Here is a 14,182-nt window from a genome sequence, read left to right as displayed (position 1 = left end):
AGATGCTTCCCTTATCTTGGTCTTAATGTGAGTTTTTCAGGGTTGTTGTGTTAGCTTTTACGGGTTTCTTATCAGTTCTTAGCATTCTTTCGCATTCATCCTTTGATCATCCCTCATCACTTGGGGAGTCTTTCTGCTCTTTCTGAGTAAAACTCTTGATTTCCTGTCATAAATAACATCTCATTTTTCTCCCTCCAGTTCAGTACTGAGCATTGCAACTGTGACACAGATGTCACTTTATCTCTGTGCAACATGGATGGAATTGTAGACTTTCTTTGAAGAATGAAAGATCAGCTTCAGATCAGTCTGAAAATCCAGTATGTGGCGTCTGCTTGTTGCTCAAGTTTGCCCGCTTGCTGTCCCTGGCAGCTACTCCATAGTTTGCTTGCCTGTGGCCTGGTGAATTCTTGTTCAAAGAGCAGGACAGAAACATTTCCTTGGGAAAAGAATGGCATTTCAAGGGCTCCCCCAGGAGGGAAACCTCTCACGAGCCATGTTCCCTTCCAAATTACTATCCTATTCCAGAAAGAAAAAGCGGGGAAGAAGCCAGTTGGGGACTTGCCATGTCAAGGGCGGCAGCATGAGCTGGCTTTGCCCCATGACTGATGAATGCTGGCACAGTAATGACTCTTCAGGTGTCACAAGGGAAGGGGGCCATTGTGGCACCAAGTGCTGTGACAGGCTCCTGCGGAGGGTTCATTTATCTGCATTAACTAATGATTGTTTTGTTCTTTGCACTCTTAACTGCAGGTCCTGCAGTCCTTCTCCAGGATCCACCAGTCTGATCTCTGGGGACTGAACTAGAGGCTCAGTGACTTGGTGATCATCTGAGCCCTGCCACAGGTGTTTTGCAGATGGCTGCTCCACAAAGCCCCCAGCGTCTCCCTGTCACCACACACAGTCAGACCTCGGGAACTGGCAGCACCAGGTGCCACCCAGGGAAGAAGGGTCAGATCCTGGCAGCTGGATGTTGAGCAGGGTGTCTTTCCACCACCCACTGCCCACACACACACTTCAGCTACAGCTCTTGAGCTCAGGAAGTGCGGTGTTCATTACCCATCACAAAATGCTGAGGCCTTTTGTTACCAGGCAAGCAGAAAAGCTCCCAGTTGAGAAAAGTATTTTGTGGCCAGTCAAGCTCCCACACCTTCAGCTTGAGGCTATGCTCCTTATTGAATATATTTATTTTATCTAGAAGTGGGGCTCAGATCCCATGAGCTGATTGAGGGACCACAAAGCTGTGCACACATCTCCTGCTGCTTTGCGAAGAGCTTCAGGTGGAATGGGTCTTCTTGAAGGCAGTGTCTCTGGAGGCCAAGTGTCCTGGCTCGCTGAGGAGCTAGCTGCAGCCAGGGCTTTAGATGCCAGAGTAGGCAGGCTTGGTTGGATGAACACAGCTGAACAAGGCATGTGCTCTGTCATGCTGCTTTTCAGGAAAGTAAAGGCATAGCTTGTCCAGGAGATGACCTGGCCAGAAGTAATTGTCGCTTGACTTCTGCATCTTATTCCTCTGAAGATGCCTGTGAAAAAAAAGGCAGGGCGGGGAAAGGGAAGAAAAGAAATATATAAGAGAGAATAGCATGCTTTACAGAAATAAAATTCTGGGCAGGCAGTTTCACTGCTTTGCTTAGTAAGAGCAAAAGTGACCCTGACAAGAACCAGCTATCCGGGCTTCCAGGCCCTGGGAAGCTCTGCCAGACCTGTGCAGACTGTGTCAGTCCTTATTAGACATGACTGACACTGGAAATGCCAGCTTGTGAAGCTATCTTAAGAGCTGCTATGTTGCCCACCACTGTAGTATCTAAACACTTTAACTGAGATAAAGAAGTTTGTGCTCTGCTTTGCAATGTTTTTTTTTTTCTCTCCAAAAGCTTCTCCAGCCATTCAAAGCTTGGCTTTTCAGGATTGTCTTTCTTGCACGAGATAAACATTCTCTGAGGGGATTTCAGACAAGCATTGTGTTGGTCTGAGGAGAAGTTTTACCACCTCTGTAGGTCAGAGCACAGAGCTAGTCCCAACTAGTCTGCAAGGCTCCTGTCAGGTACCACAAACTGTTCACCGGCACCACTGCAACCTAGTGACTTAGCTAAAACACAAGAGTGGCTGTGCAGCTGAGAAGAGGATCTGCCTCCTCACTGTCACTTGCTGCTCCGTTGCAGCATCATACTGGCTCACTCCAGTACCTTGGTACTGCCTCCAACACTGTGGGGACTGAGCACAGAGCTGTGCACGCATCTCCTGTGACACAGAGTGGGGCAAGCAGGAAAGGACAGATCTTAAGCCCTGTTTGAACAAACCTATTCTCTGCCTCCTTGGCCTGGCTTCCAGATGCAGTTCCCGATCTGGAGGTGCTCCCAGGTGGTGTGGCATCGGCACATCCTGTGCTGTAGTATCCTCCAGGCTGCCTGATTTTCCTTATGTCTCCACCCTCCTTGATGATCTTGTCTCCTGGATGCAGCAGGGCTGTTGGCAAAGTGCACAGAGAAAAGTCATGCCTGCCCTGGGATCAGGAGCCCTGTTTCAGCTCGGACTGTAGGCATAGCACTCTTCAGCTGAGCCACAGCCATGTTTGTTCCTGGCTATGGACCCATTGATCCTGACTACGGTCTTGACTTCCCAGCTTGACTTTGGACCTGTTCCATCACCATGAACCTGCCTTGTGAGCTGCACTCTTGGCTGAACCTGACTACTGTGCCAGGGCCAACGGGACAGGACCCTGGCTGATGTTCAGCACCCTTTGATATCTCAGCCCTGCTCTGGCCCTGCTGATGATATTGCTTATCTTAACCGGCAGCATCTGCCGTGGCACTCCAAGGGCTGTAAACACGCTCCATCGGCAGCACCCCCGACATCAGTCATGCTCTGGGGTCAGGAAGGGACATAAACTTGTCAAATTTAGTGTGTTCACATCAGGCCCTTTGTCTTTGCTTTACCTTTTTGCAGCGTTGGCTCAGTGATGTGAACATCACGTTCTTTGCACAGCTTGGAGCTCTTCATATAGCACGTGACGGCATTCCTGCGATACCGGTCAACCAGCTCTCCCAAGTCAGCCTCTACAGTTGATGGCAGGCAGTGCTCGTCAATGGGGCCATCCCCAGATCTCACCATCCGGCACTTTTCTTTCCATTCTATCGGGCTGTCTTTGTTCTGCAAGTAAAGAGCATGTCCCAATTAGTGTTCAGTGAGGCCCTGGAGTTGCTGCATTCCGTTCAGAGAAGCTACAGGCAGGGATTAATCTCAAAAGTTTGTGTAAACTAGAGTTGGCACCCTGCAATGGGATCCCAAGGACACTCCTCTGGGCGTGCAATTCCCATCCAGAGCTGGGTCCTCAGACAGATGCTCTCCGGAGGGCTTAGCAGAAGAGCAGCACGCTGCGCACAGGTGCCTCAGATGAAAAAGTCTTGCAGTGACCTTTTTGTTTCTGATTGCGTCAAGGAGCCAGAGGCATTCCCCACAGCCAGTGACTGTGCAACAGCACATTGGCAAGAGGAGGTAGCCATGGATTCTGTCAGAGTCCATCCAACCCAACATGCTCCAAAGAAAACATTTGGGAGTGAGTGAATGAGTGAGTCACTGTTATACTTCCATTGGACCATCTTGCACTGAGCGTCACAACTGGACAGGACAAAGTGCTTATCAGCACCTTAAGGGCCAAATCAGTCTGGTGGATAGGTCGACTAGATGCTCAGAAGACAACTCCATCCCCAGACATAGAAACTGCTTCTCCCCCTTCTTCTTGCCAGTTACCCAGAAAGAAGTGTTTATCTCAACAGAGTGTTCAGAAGCCAAACGAGTTGTTTGAGATGGCTTGTTGCACCTCAGCTGCAAGGCACCATGTGGTCAAGGGACTACTGAGAAGCTAGTATGCATAATAACCCCTTGCCCTTTCCTTGACTGCTGCACTGTCTTCTAAACCACCCCACATTCACCAAGGCATGCAGGTGCGCTTGTTCTCCTGCCACATACACAGTACCTTCTCCCACCGTCTCCTCTCTCTTAAGAGTTTCCCAATCTCTTCTGTTTCATCACAGCTCAGATGTCGTCGTTCTGGCTCAGTTTGGATTGGTGGAACTTCCAAGTGTATTAACTTTCGTTTGGGCTTGGTAGGAGCATGAGGCTTCATCTGTTCGGCTGTGCCCCCAGCAGAAGGTGGACAAGGGGCAGTTTTGCAGGTGGCTTTCTGGAACTGAGCTTCTACACCTAGGATAGGTTAAAAAAAACAAACAAATAAACAAAAAGCCCAGGAAGCCACTTTAGAGCCTAGCAGAAAGGAACATCTGATCCATGTTTAAGACAAAGGGGTCTGGCCTGTTGTGCTGATTGGAACTCCCAACAGAGCTTACTAAAGAATAAGATCTTCTGAATTGGTGTTTTCCAGCTGCTACCAACAGCTGGAGAAAGGGTCTGCTTTTGGGCTGGATGATGAATGCTAATAAACAAAATCTAGTACAGGATGTTAAACCACAGGGTTCAGACTTTGACCCCAACTTGAAAGATTGGAAAACCCATCTCCTGCAGTTGGGCTGCCTATGGTATTGGACATCCCCCTGATCCTTCAGGTTTTCCCTAGAAGCCACCTCCTGGCCACTCTGCTCTAGGACAATGGTCTCAAGAAGCCATATTCCAGACCCGCTTTGGCATTTCCTGTCTGTACAGAGATGCTTTCCCAACCCAGTGCTCTCCTCTCACCAGTTTTGGCATCTTGGGATTGTTCTTTCCTCATTTTCAGCCACTGATTTTGACAGTCAATCAGATCTTCGAGTCTTATAAAATTCCCCGGTTTTGAGGAAGTCAAGAAGATGACCACGTCCTCCAGATCGTTGTTGCTGATGGGAACTTTGGTCTGGCAACCGAAACAGAGAATGACATTGGGATCACTAAAAGATCCAGGCTTGCCCTAGAGTTGGAGGGGCGAGCTTTGCTTTTGCTCCGGATGCTTTTGCAGGGAAGCATGGCACAAAGGGAACCTGCTGAGATTTCATTGGATTTATCAAGCTTCCACAACTTGATAAGTCTCCTGCTGCCCCCTTCAGAGCTCTCAGCTTTCACTGTGCCAAACTTCCCAGCCTTCTGGGTTTCAGGAAGATGTTTTGGCTCGGACTAGAATGTCAGTTAACATCTGAACTGCTAAACCGTAATAAACCTGAGCATACTCTTCAGAGCTCTGTAATGCTGCAACCTGTGGAAAGTGAGGCCTAGTGTGAGCCATGCTGGGCAAACATGTACTGAATGGCAGTGCACTGGGGAGATGTAGGAGCCTGGTGCGGGGAAGACTAAGTATCAACACTGGGAAACTCGGTGGCAGTTCAGGGTCTACAGCAGGATTGTGACAGCCACATTACTGAGCAGTGACTGTCTTCCAAGTCTGTGAGGCATTGGGTTTCTTCACTCCCTCCTGGGACTTGCTCTAGGTGCATCTTTGCAGCTTTCCCTCCCCTTTGCCCTTCAGCTTTTCACAGGTTGTGGGAGCCAGTCTCTGAGAGCAAGGCAAGTGAAAACACCCCTTGCAGAATCTCTTCCATTTGCTCTGAGTTGGCATGCAGGAAAATAGGGCAGAGTTGCTGCTGTTCATTATTTTTCTGTTCCCTATGTACCTCCTTGATGATTCTGATGAAGTCTGCTCTCTTGATCTTCCTCCCATCCATACCAGCCCTCTTGAACACGTTCACCAACCTCAGCTTCTGTTTGTGCAGGAGGTCTTGGAGCGTGACAAGTGCCTGGGGGTATGGTGCCTGAATAAGGGGGATGCCACGCTTCTTTGGGGGCTGGCTGCTCTTTGGTGGTGAGAGCTGAAAAGGATTAGAAAATACCCTGAGGTCACCATTATCCAGGATCACCGTGCCTATCAATGTGGCATCAGCTGAGCTAAGGCAGCGTCACTCTACTTATTTCACAGCAGACGACATTTCCTGTGCACTTCCGTACTTACGTCTGGGCTGTCGGTCACGGCTGATTTGACAGCAGCACTGCTGTTTGCTCTCTGTGCCTTTATTCTTTGCAGGCATCTATTTTCTTGATTGCTGAGGGAAGGTTTATGAGTCAGCCATTTTTCAATGTTCCCTAAGCTTTCCAGCTCAGTTCGAAACTGCCTCCTCGCCTTAATCCAAGCCTCTGCCATTTGTAGACCCTCTTCTGTATTGGAGGTGGTCTCTTGGGAGCTGAGGCTGTCTTTCTCCTGGGGCAGCTGCAAGACAGACAAATGACAGAAATCTGTGGCCCGAGTTGGTTTCAAAAAGGGAGAAGCTGGTCTTGCCACAGGTGGAGCAAAAATAGTGTGACACTTGGATTTGGATGGCCCACACCTCCTTGCTTTCAGTTTAAAGGCAAAAGTTGGATACATATTTCTCCAACTGTGTCATTGGAAACCATGTTCCAAGACCACTTCTGGCTTGACCCTCGATGAAACAATCACATCCTTGCTGCTCATGCTGGTACTTTATGTGACAATAGACGTGCTTCTTGCAGAATTGAGAGTTGGGGTCAGGTGGGTATGGTGGTTTCTAAAAATAGCAGCAGGCCCATCACAGAACAGTATGGAAACACGCATAGTAGGACATGGTCAAAGTGGTGGCCTCTGCGCGAGTACTTCTGGCTAAACTGGGAGGGGTGGGGTGGAGATGGGGCCATCAGCAAACCATAGAGCAGAAGAAAATGGGTGGGTCCTGCCATTTCACAAAATGCTGGCTCCAAGGAGCAGCTGAAATAACATGTCGGCCACTTTGCTTACGAAGAATGGCTGGAGTGCTCTCCACGCTACTTGGAGAGACAGCTCTCCCCCTCCATGCCACCAGCTGGAGCTGGCTCAAGCCATATGTCTGGGAGAGCTCCTGCTCAAGCTCCAGAGCCAGCACCTGTGCAGAGGTGGCCTCCTTTCCAGGGAACGAGCAGGCCCACTGATGCCCTCACCCTGGCTGGCTGCTCGTTCTGCCCCTTGGCCTCTACTGGCAAATTGTCCCTCACAGCAGTGAGCAGGCAAGAATGAAAACCACAGCCACACCCCCTGCTCTTTGGAGGGAGTGATGCTGCTGGCACTTGGAGAGCTTCCCAACTCAGGGCACCCCAAACAGAAAAAGGCTACTCTGTTGATGCTCCCATACCTGGGCCCTCTCTCCCAGCTTGCTGTTGTCTCTTTCTCTCCCAGTTTGCCGTGGAGGCAGTTCTAGCAAGATGACCCTTTCTGCTTTTCTGTTCTCATCTTTCTCCTTCCTTTTGGCCACGGGTACCTCCTGTTTTTTTCTGCCGTTCAGCCCAACTACAGACTGTTCTCCCTACAGTAACCCAGGAATGCAACAGCAGTGGTTAATCTCATCTGTCTTTTTTTTTTTGTTCTTTTTTTCTAAATAATGCTTTTGTCTCTCTCATCTTCCCATTTTTTCCAGTTTCTGTCAACAGACACTTCTTATGGATGCAACCAGAAAGCCCTTCTGTTATGACCAATGAACGCGGTCATCAAAGAGCTACTTTTTGAAAAGGGCCACAGTTCCTTTTCTGAGATGAACAATACTCAAAATAGGAAATTGAATGAGAAAATGAGCCACAGTAAGAGATCTGCTCAGAATCATTATCTGCATATTTTTTGTGTACCTGTTTCTCCTAAAATATTGCCACTTGACTTTCTACAATCAAGTGACACAACAATTGCATCAATCCATATTACATACCTGTCCTCTCTGCCTGTATTCTTCAGTAGGCAATGGCAATTCAGGGCTCTCAAAAGGAGTTTCTTTGTGCTGCCTTCCTTCTGTGTCTGCACACTGTGGCAACAGTCTGAAAATACACACCAGGGTGAGTCAGTACGAGTGCAGGAAGAGTTTCTTCTCCATCTTGTGCTTTGGCAGCAGAGTGAGCTCTCTTCACCCAATTGTCTTCCCCTTCATGCAGACACAGAAAACCCTGAGCTGTAATGCTCAGGTGTGCCTCGGGGAAATCAAAGAGATGAGCTTTCTCCATAAGGGAGGATCTGGGACACGCAGCTTGATGCGGCCCTCTTGATGGAGCAACGAGAGCATTTGCATCCTGTGCAATAAGCACCTGGAGATACTGGTATCCCCCTCCTGGCCATTACATTGACCGCTGCAAAGAAGTCACAAATACTGTGGGACTTCCAATCCAGCAAGGAAATGCACTGTGTGACGACGTGTGATAAGAGTTCATAGAAACACTGGGTCCAAAGGAAATGGGGGAACAGGTTTCTCAGAGAGCTTGGGCAATCTCTGTCCCTGAAGGCAGATAAGACTTGATAAAGGCCTAAGCAGTCTGGTCTGACCTCAGCTGATAGCTGACTCTGCTTAGAGCAGCTGGTTGGACTAGGACCTTCTGAGAGCCCTTCCAACCTCCATTAGTATGAGTCTATAAAGCATCCTGCACAAGCACTAAAGCACAAGGCTACTCTAATCAAGTTCTTTCAGCGTCTCACCTGCCATGAAGCCCTTCTTCCTCTGTCTTCTCCTCTGCTTCTTCCTCCAGCTCAGTTCTGGCTAACATCTCTGGAGAAAGGCCCTTTCGCAGAAGGCATAATGTGTGATGAACAGCCGCTGCAAGCATGGAAGGAGAAAACCTCTCAGAATGGGCAGGAGGAGGCACAGCTCTGCTCTGCAATGCCAGAAGCTGTTTGGGACATCACTGGGATTCCTTCTGAGACCTGGTTTCTTGGAGGGAGATCTTAAGCCCTTCCTGACATCAGCCCTTGATCCTGTTTAACCCTCGATAGCCACATTATTTTTCTCCTGCTGTGGCTAGTCCTTCCTCTGCACAGCAGCTTTAGGGGGGAGACAGATCTCGGCACTTAACGATCTCTTTGGGGGAACAATTTCTTGGCATTGCATACATGTTTGGTATACAAAAAATTGCTAGCATGGAGCATTCAACTCAGAGACCTTATAGCTCTGATGTTCCTGAAGAGTATAGGTCAAGGAGCTAGACTTCCTAGCCTTAAAAGAGAAGTGAGGTCTCGGCACAGCTTAGCCACCTTTGCACAGTTGTTCTCTACATGATTTTTCTCATTGAATCACGCCACGATGATTCCAAGAGATACACTAACCCCCCAACCTCCCACAACTCAAGGCAGAGTTTGTGATGGGCTTCTCCAAACATTTGCTCCCTCCTGCACAAACAAACTCCTAAAATGGAAGAGGTATCCCCCAGGGCACGGAGTGCAGAGGCAAAATATACTTCAGCACCGTCAGCTGCAGTTGGTGGTAGTGAGCCCTTCCGGGATCTTGCTCCAAAACAAGTCCCTTGGGATTTACCAGGAGGGGTAAATAGAGGCACATGGGGTGCCTCTACCATTCCAGACATCTGTTGTAGCCTGAGCCCTAAATGCCCACCAGTAATGAAGACAGGGACAAGCACAAGCCTCTTGCCAAGGAATTGGTCACAAACATTACCTCTTATTCCCATTCTGCTCAAAGCTTTCTCGAATTCTGTGAATATCTTTTTGCCTGTGAGAGAAGCTTTTCGAGGCACTGCCCTCATTTCAAACCTGGAAATAGGAAGAAGGCACCGTTCTGAGAAAAGGGCTTCTTTGCTGCCAGATGAATGTCAAGGTTTCTCTACGGTCAACCCCACTTCCTAGGCCATTAAGGGAACCACCAAGCAGTGCTGGCCTCAGGAATGGCTCAGCAGCCCCTCGCTAGACAGAGGTTTTGGGTTTTTGCCTCAGCCTCCTGTGCCATCTTCACCCAAGAAGGTGTTTCAGAGATCCTTTGATTTATGTGAGTTTCACAGAAGGCATGGAAACGTCACAGACAGAGGACTTTCATGCACCTGGTCTTTGATCCACCCTCTAAGAGAAGCTTTCCATGTTATATTCAAAAGAATGGAAATATTAGGATCTTATTTCTGTTACATGTTTGGGCACTCTCTACCAATGGAAGGAGAATGAGCAGATGAACTTTAGGAGGGTTGCCTAGATTCCTCTGCCTAGCAAACCCCCTCTGACGGGGGTAATAGTAATATGTAAACCACACTCAGTTGTTTAGTCATCAGAGAATGAATAACTCCAGACTAAGTAAAAGCAGGGATGAAGTTAACTGTAAACCAGTAATTTGACAGAGTGCTACCAATCATGAGCTGAGCACATCTGCGTTTGGTCAAACAAGGACTGCAGAAACAAATATACTCACTGTGGAAACTGGTAGACACGGCCAAAAGAGCTCAGATAGTCAGGGACTTCTTTGTCTGATATGACCCATTTCTTCTGCAAACAAGAACAGAAACATGTGACCTGACTCCAGGGAAATGAACTCAATGCTCACAATGGCCTTCACATAGCTCTAAGAATTAGCAGCCTATCAGCAAACTTCTGGCTGAGTGCTGCCCTTGCTAAAACAAGCTGCACAGCATATCATCTGCTAGGGTGAGGAATGTTGCCAGCCTTTTTGCAAGGACAAGAGTTGACGGCATCAGGCAGGAGAGATCTTGTTTACCAGGGAAGAAGTCAATGGAGGCAAACACAAGGAAAGGCCCATTACGAGCCTGGGTTCCTGGCTGCTGGTTGCAGTGAGGTGGCTTGCTTTAACTATTGCTGAACAGGGAGCAAATGATTCTGAGCTGGTTTTATTCCCTGAGTCCTTCCAAAGACTTCCAAAGTGTCTGCACGCTTCTGCAGCGTGGAGGAACTGAGCCACCAGCTCCTCTTCTGTCAGGCCAGGAGAACTACACCAACAACGTGCCAGCAGCCACGAGGGGTCTCAGCAAGGCCCTGGTGTCTCTGTCCCTCAGCCTCATGTGCAGAGCGTGGGGTGAACATCATCACCCCTGCCATTGCTTTGGCCTTTCTCCTGTTTGTGGCGAGGCCCTTCCAGGGCTTTCCTTTGACCAGCAAAAGTAGTCCTGTGTACCCTCCCAACACCCTTGTATCACAGCAAGTAAAAGAAAGAAACTACAGACAGCTTTTACTGCTACAGACCATGCCTAGCCCAAGTGACCCAGCAGGGCTCAGTTCCCCAGTGCCTTGATGGGATGTCAAACCCACTCTACGTAGCACTGGAAAAACAATAAACTTACATTGAGCAACTTCTCTACCACATATGTAGACTTGTTGAGGCTCAGTAAAAAGTCTTCGCAAAATGCCATTGTCACTTCTGTTCCCCGGATAGCAAGAGTGCCAATATCCTTTAAAATGAAGTCTGTGTCTTCTCGGTTTTTTAGGATGAAGTAGAAAAAGTTCAAGGTTTCCTGCATACAGTTCTGCACAACATCCTCAGAATAGGGGACATGCGTGTGGATCTTCTTGGAGCTCACTGACACTTTCTTAATCTCACCTGGAAAAGAGAAGGAAGACTGTAACTCAGACAGCAGTTAAGCAGACTCAAAGTACCAGCAGCTCTCAGGTAAAACACATTGCTATAGCGTTGTCTGGTCTAACCACCCAGTTACAGCTCCTTAAAGGAGCTGATGTAGGCTCCTCCTCAAGTTAAGGTCAAGTCACTCCATTAATGGGTGCTCTAAGCTGCAGCATAATTCCCTAAACAGAAACAGGAACCAAGAACCTTGGCCTTCTGTGTCCACGGACCTCAGCCACCTGTGTCCACAGTGCACAGGAGGGCAGGACATGGGAAGAATGGGGCTGGTTCCCATGGGAGGAGCAGTGGATGCTGGGGCCCATGGACCTGAACCCACATGTAGTGCTTTCCTGTTCTGGGGAGACTTGGATATAAACAAAAATAAACCACGAAGCTCTTAGTGCCACTCAGGCCCCATTGACAGCACGCTGCAGATACAGCAACAGCAGAAATGGTCAGAAATGGCAGCAAATCTGGCACATCAGCAGGTTTCTGTCCTAGCTATCATTTCCGTCTCTCAATCGACACTCTCTACGGCCAACTTGGACCCACTTCTCTGCATAAAAGTAGCTCTAAGGGCCTGTGGGCATTTGCCTCAACAAGGCTGAGTGCGGTGCAAGAAAAAAGTATCGGCATCATCTCAACAGCTTTACGGTAAACAGTTCCAATAAATGACCATCAGCCAGCATGTGTCCTACAAATCAGCAAGTATGGCTGGCACAAAGCCAGTTGCTAAAGCAGATCATGGAGAGACAGTCTAACTTTGTACAGCCTTAATAAAAACTAGTCCCAAAGAAATGGCCCCTTTCTAGGCATTGCTACTTGGTGGGCTGTTTGTGTCATCCCACGGAGGTTGTTCTCAGGGCCTTCTGAAGGCCTCTGTGTCGTCCATCGTTGCTTCTAAACAACGACCAGCATAAACACCAAATATATGGATGTAGAGGGAAGCAAAGACTTTCATTGCTGTTCTTACCAGGAACAGGTACAGAAGAACATCGCAGCTCACGGATCTGTGCAATTGTCTTGGACATCAAAAACAGAGGTCTCTGAAACGTGAGCACCTCATTATTTTCGAAGGAGAGCCATTTTTGAATATGAAATGTCCCCAATCCTGTTATGCTGACAGCCTGAGGCTGGAAAAAGAACAGCAAGCATTTGTAGGTTGAAAAACAGAGTGAGAGTTTGCAAGAGGGGGTGCCTCGTGCCCTGCTGTCTCCTGGTGCAGAACACTTTTCCACACCTCAACCAGATTTTTATTTCTGTATTTCTATATTGCATATAGAAATATATTTTTAATATTACTTTTTTTTTTTTTACATTTACTTATTTTATGTCTCTCAATTTATGGAGAGGCTGGTCTTTGGCACATTTGTGACAAATCTGTAAATCACAATGCAGTTCTGGGAAGAACAACGGCAACAGCACTTCCTGGCACAGGGCTGCTGGGACCCCATAAGCCATCTGGGTGAGGAGCAGGGCAGAATCCCACCTTTTTCTGCAGGAGCTGCTGCTGAACATGCTTAGACACACTGCTCCAAATAGTAACGACATCTGGAAAGCAAGGGAAAGACACAACAAGCTCTAAGTCAGCCACGTCTGTAGACAAGGAGATGGCAAATGCAAGGATGCTCCAACATGCCTCACAGGATAAATCCATCTGTGACACAGGCTGAATCTTTGAGTGGCCTCAGCCTTCTTCCAAAAGGACATCTTTCCCTTCAGAACCAGATCCCTGAGTGTGATCCACTGCTGAGGGAAACCTGCCCCATGGGACTTCCAGCACGGCAAGGGGAGGGTGCTGTGTGCACCAGACTCTGTGGTGCTCAGGGTGTCCCTACGGGCCCCCCCTGCAGGGACAAAACCCACTTCCCACAACAAAACATGACATTCATCTTGTCTGCAATGATGCTTGTCAGAGAGCTCCCAAAGGCCTTACCGTTGACGGAAAGCTTCTTGAGGGTCGGAAATGTGACTGTGCTGCAGCCATCAGCCTTGCTGCACTGCTCAATGTTAGTGATCAGCGCTTGCAGGTTTGTCATGTTCTTGCTTTGGGTCAGCACGTGAGGCCGCTGGGGGAAGGATTTTGATGTCTCTTACTGGGAAACACCCCTTCTCCAACGTCCTTGCCTGTGCTTCACCAAACAGCTGTCCCACCACCTCCCTGTGTCCTCTGTGTCTCGAGAGACTTCTCGTGTCCCCTTGTCGAGGTCCCGCAGGGAAATGAAGTGAGGGTCAGGGGTGTGGGGTTATAATGAGGAGGGGCTCTGTGACATGGGCTGATGTCACAGAGTGATGACTCCCACATAACCCCCACGCCCGCTGACCCAGCCAGGTTTGGTCCTGCAGTGAGAAGGGGCTGCTCCCTAAAACACACACCCAATCCTCATGCCCTGAGGAGGCCGTGGGGCAGGGAGAGCCTCCAAGATGTCACCAAATGATGGAAACGGGGCACAGAATCACACGATCATGCACTGATTGAGGTTGGAAGGGACTTCTGGAGGTCATCTGGTCTAACCCTGCTGCTCAAGCAGGGCCACTTCTTTTTTTCCAAGTAAAACTGTGGCAGATGAAGGACATCCCATTTTCCTCCCTTCAGTTCAGTACTGACTATGGTGACCATGACACAGATACCACTTTATCTCTGTGCAATGTGGATGGAATTGTAAACTTTTGGGGGGTGACCTGCTAGAAAGTGGCTCTGCTGAGAAGGCCCTGGCACTGCTGGGGGGTAGCAAGGTGGGGCCAAGAAGGCCACAGTGTCCTGGGCTGCATGGAAAGGAGTGTGGCCAGCAGGGCGAGGGAGGTTATCCTCCCCCTCTGCTCTGCCCCAGTGAGGCCACATCTGGGGTGCTGCGGCCAGTTCTGGGCCCCCCAGTTCAGGAAGGGCAGGGAACTGC

General features: G+C 48.9%; 1 protein-coding gene across 1 annotated transcript; it reads right to left on the bottom strand.

The window, feature by feature from the left end:
* Positions 1–1,156: 1,156 nt before the first annotated feature.
* EFCAB12 (EF-hand calcium binding domain 12) lies at positions 1,157–10,206 on the bottom strand. Its single transcript, XM_075075302.1, has 11 exons — positions 10,125–10,206; positions 9,387–9,481; positions 8,417–8,534; positions 7,662–7,767; positions 5,930–6,184; positions 5,595–5,789; positions 4,690–4,843; positions 3,974–4,200; positions 2,934–3,147; positions 2,298–2,463; positions 1,157–1,520 (listed from the first exon to the last, which is right to left on the bottom strand). The coding sequence occupies exons 2-11, from the start codon at positions 9,472–9,474 to the stop codon at positions 1,358–1,360; spliced, it is 1,686 nt and encodes a 561-aa protein (XP_074931403.1). The 5' UTR covers positions 9,475–9,481; positions 10,125–10,206; the 3' UTR covers positions 1,157–1,357.
* Positions 10,207–14,182: the final 3,976 nt, after the last annotated feature.

This window comes from Phalacrocorax aristotelis, chromosome 25 (genome assembly GCF_949628215.1).
Source record: "Phalacrocorax aristotelis chromosome 25, bGulAri2.1, whole genome shotgun sequence".
NCBI classification, from domain to species: domain Eukaryota; kingdom Metazoa; phylum Chordata; class Aves; order Suliformes; family Phalacrocoracidae; genus Phalacrocorax; species Phalacrocorax aristotelis.
The sequence above is the reverse complement of the archived record's forward strand: the minus strand, read 5'-3'. Positions and strand labels throughout refer to the sequence as shown.

Bases quoted from the DNA above. Each gene is read 5' to 3' on its own strand.
- EFCAB12 (XM_075075302.1), bottom strand. From the start codon at position 9,474: ATGAGGGCAGTGCCTCGAAAAGCTTCTCTCACAGGCAAAAAGATATTC. The intron at 5,790-5,929 runs GTAAGTACGGAA...AATCCTTTTCAG, and splicing joins CCGTGACCGACAGCCCAGAC to CTCTCACCACCAAAGAGCAG. The intron at 4,201-4,689 runs GTGAGAGGAGAG...AACCTATCCTAG, and splicing joins ATCCCAAGATGCCAAAACTG to GTGTAGAAGCTCAGTTCCAG.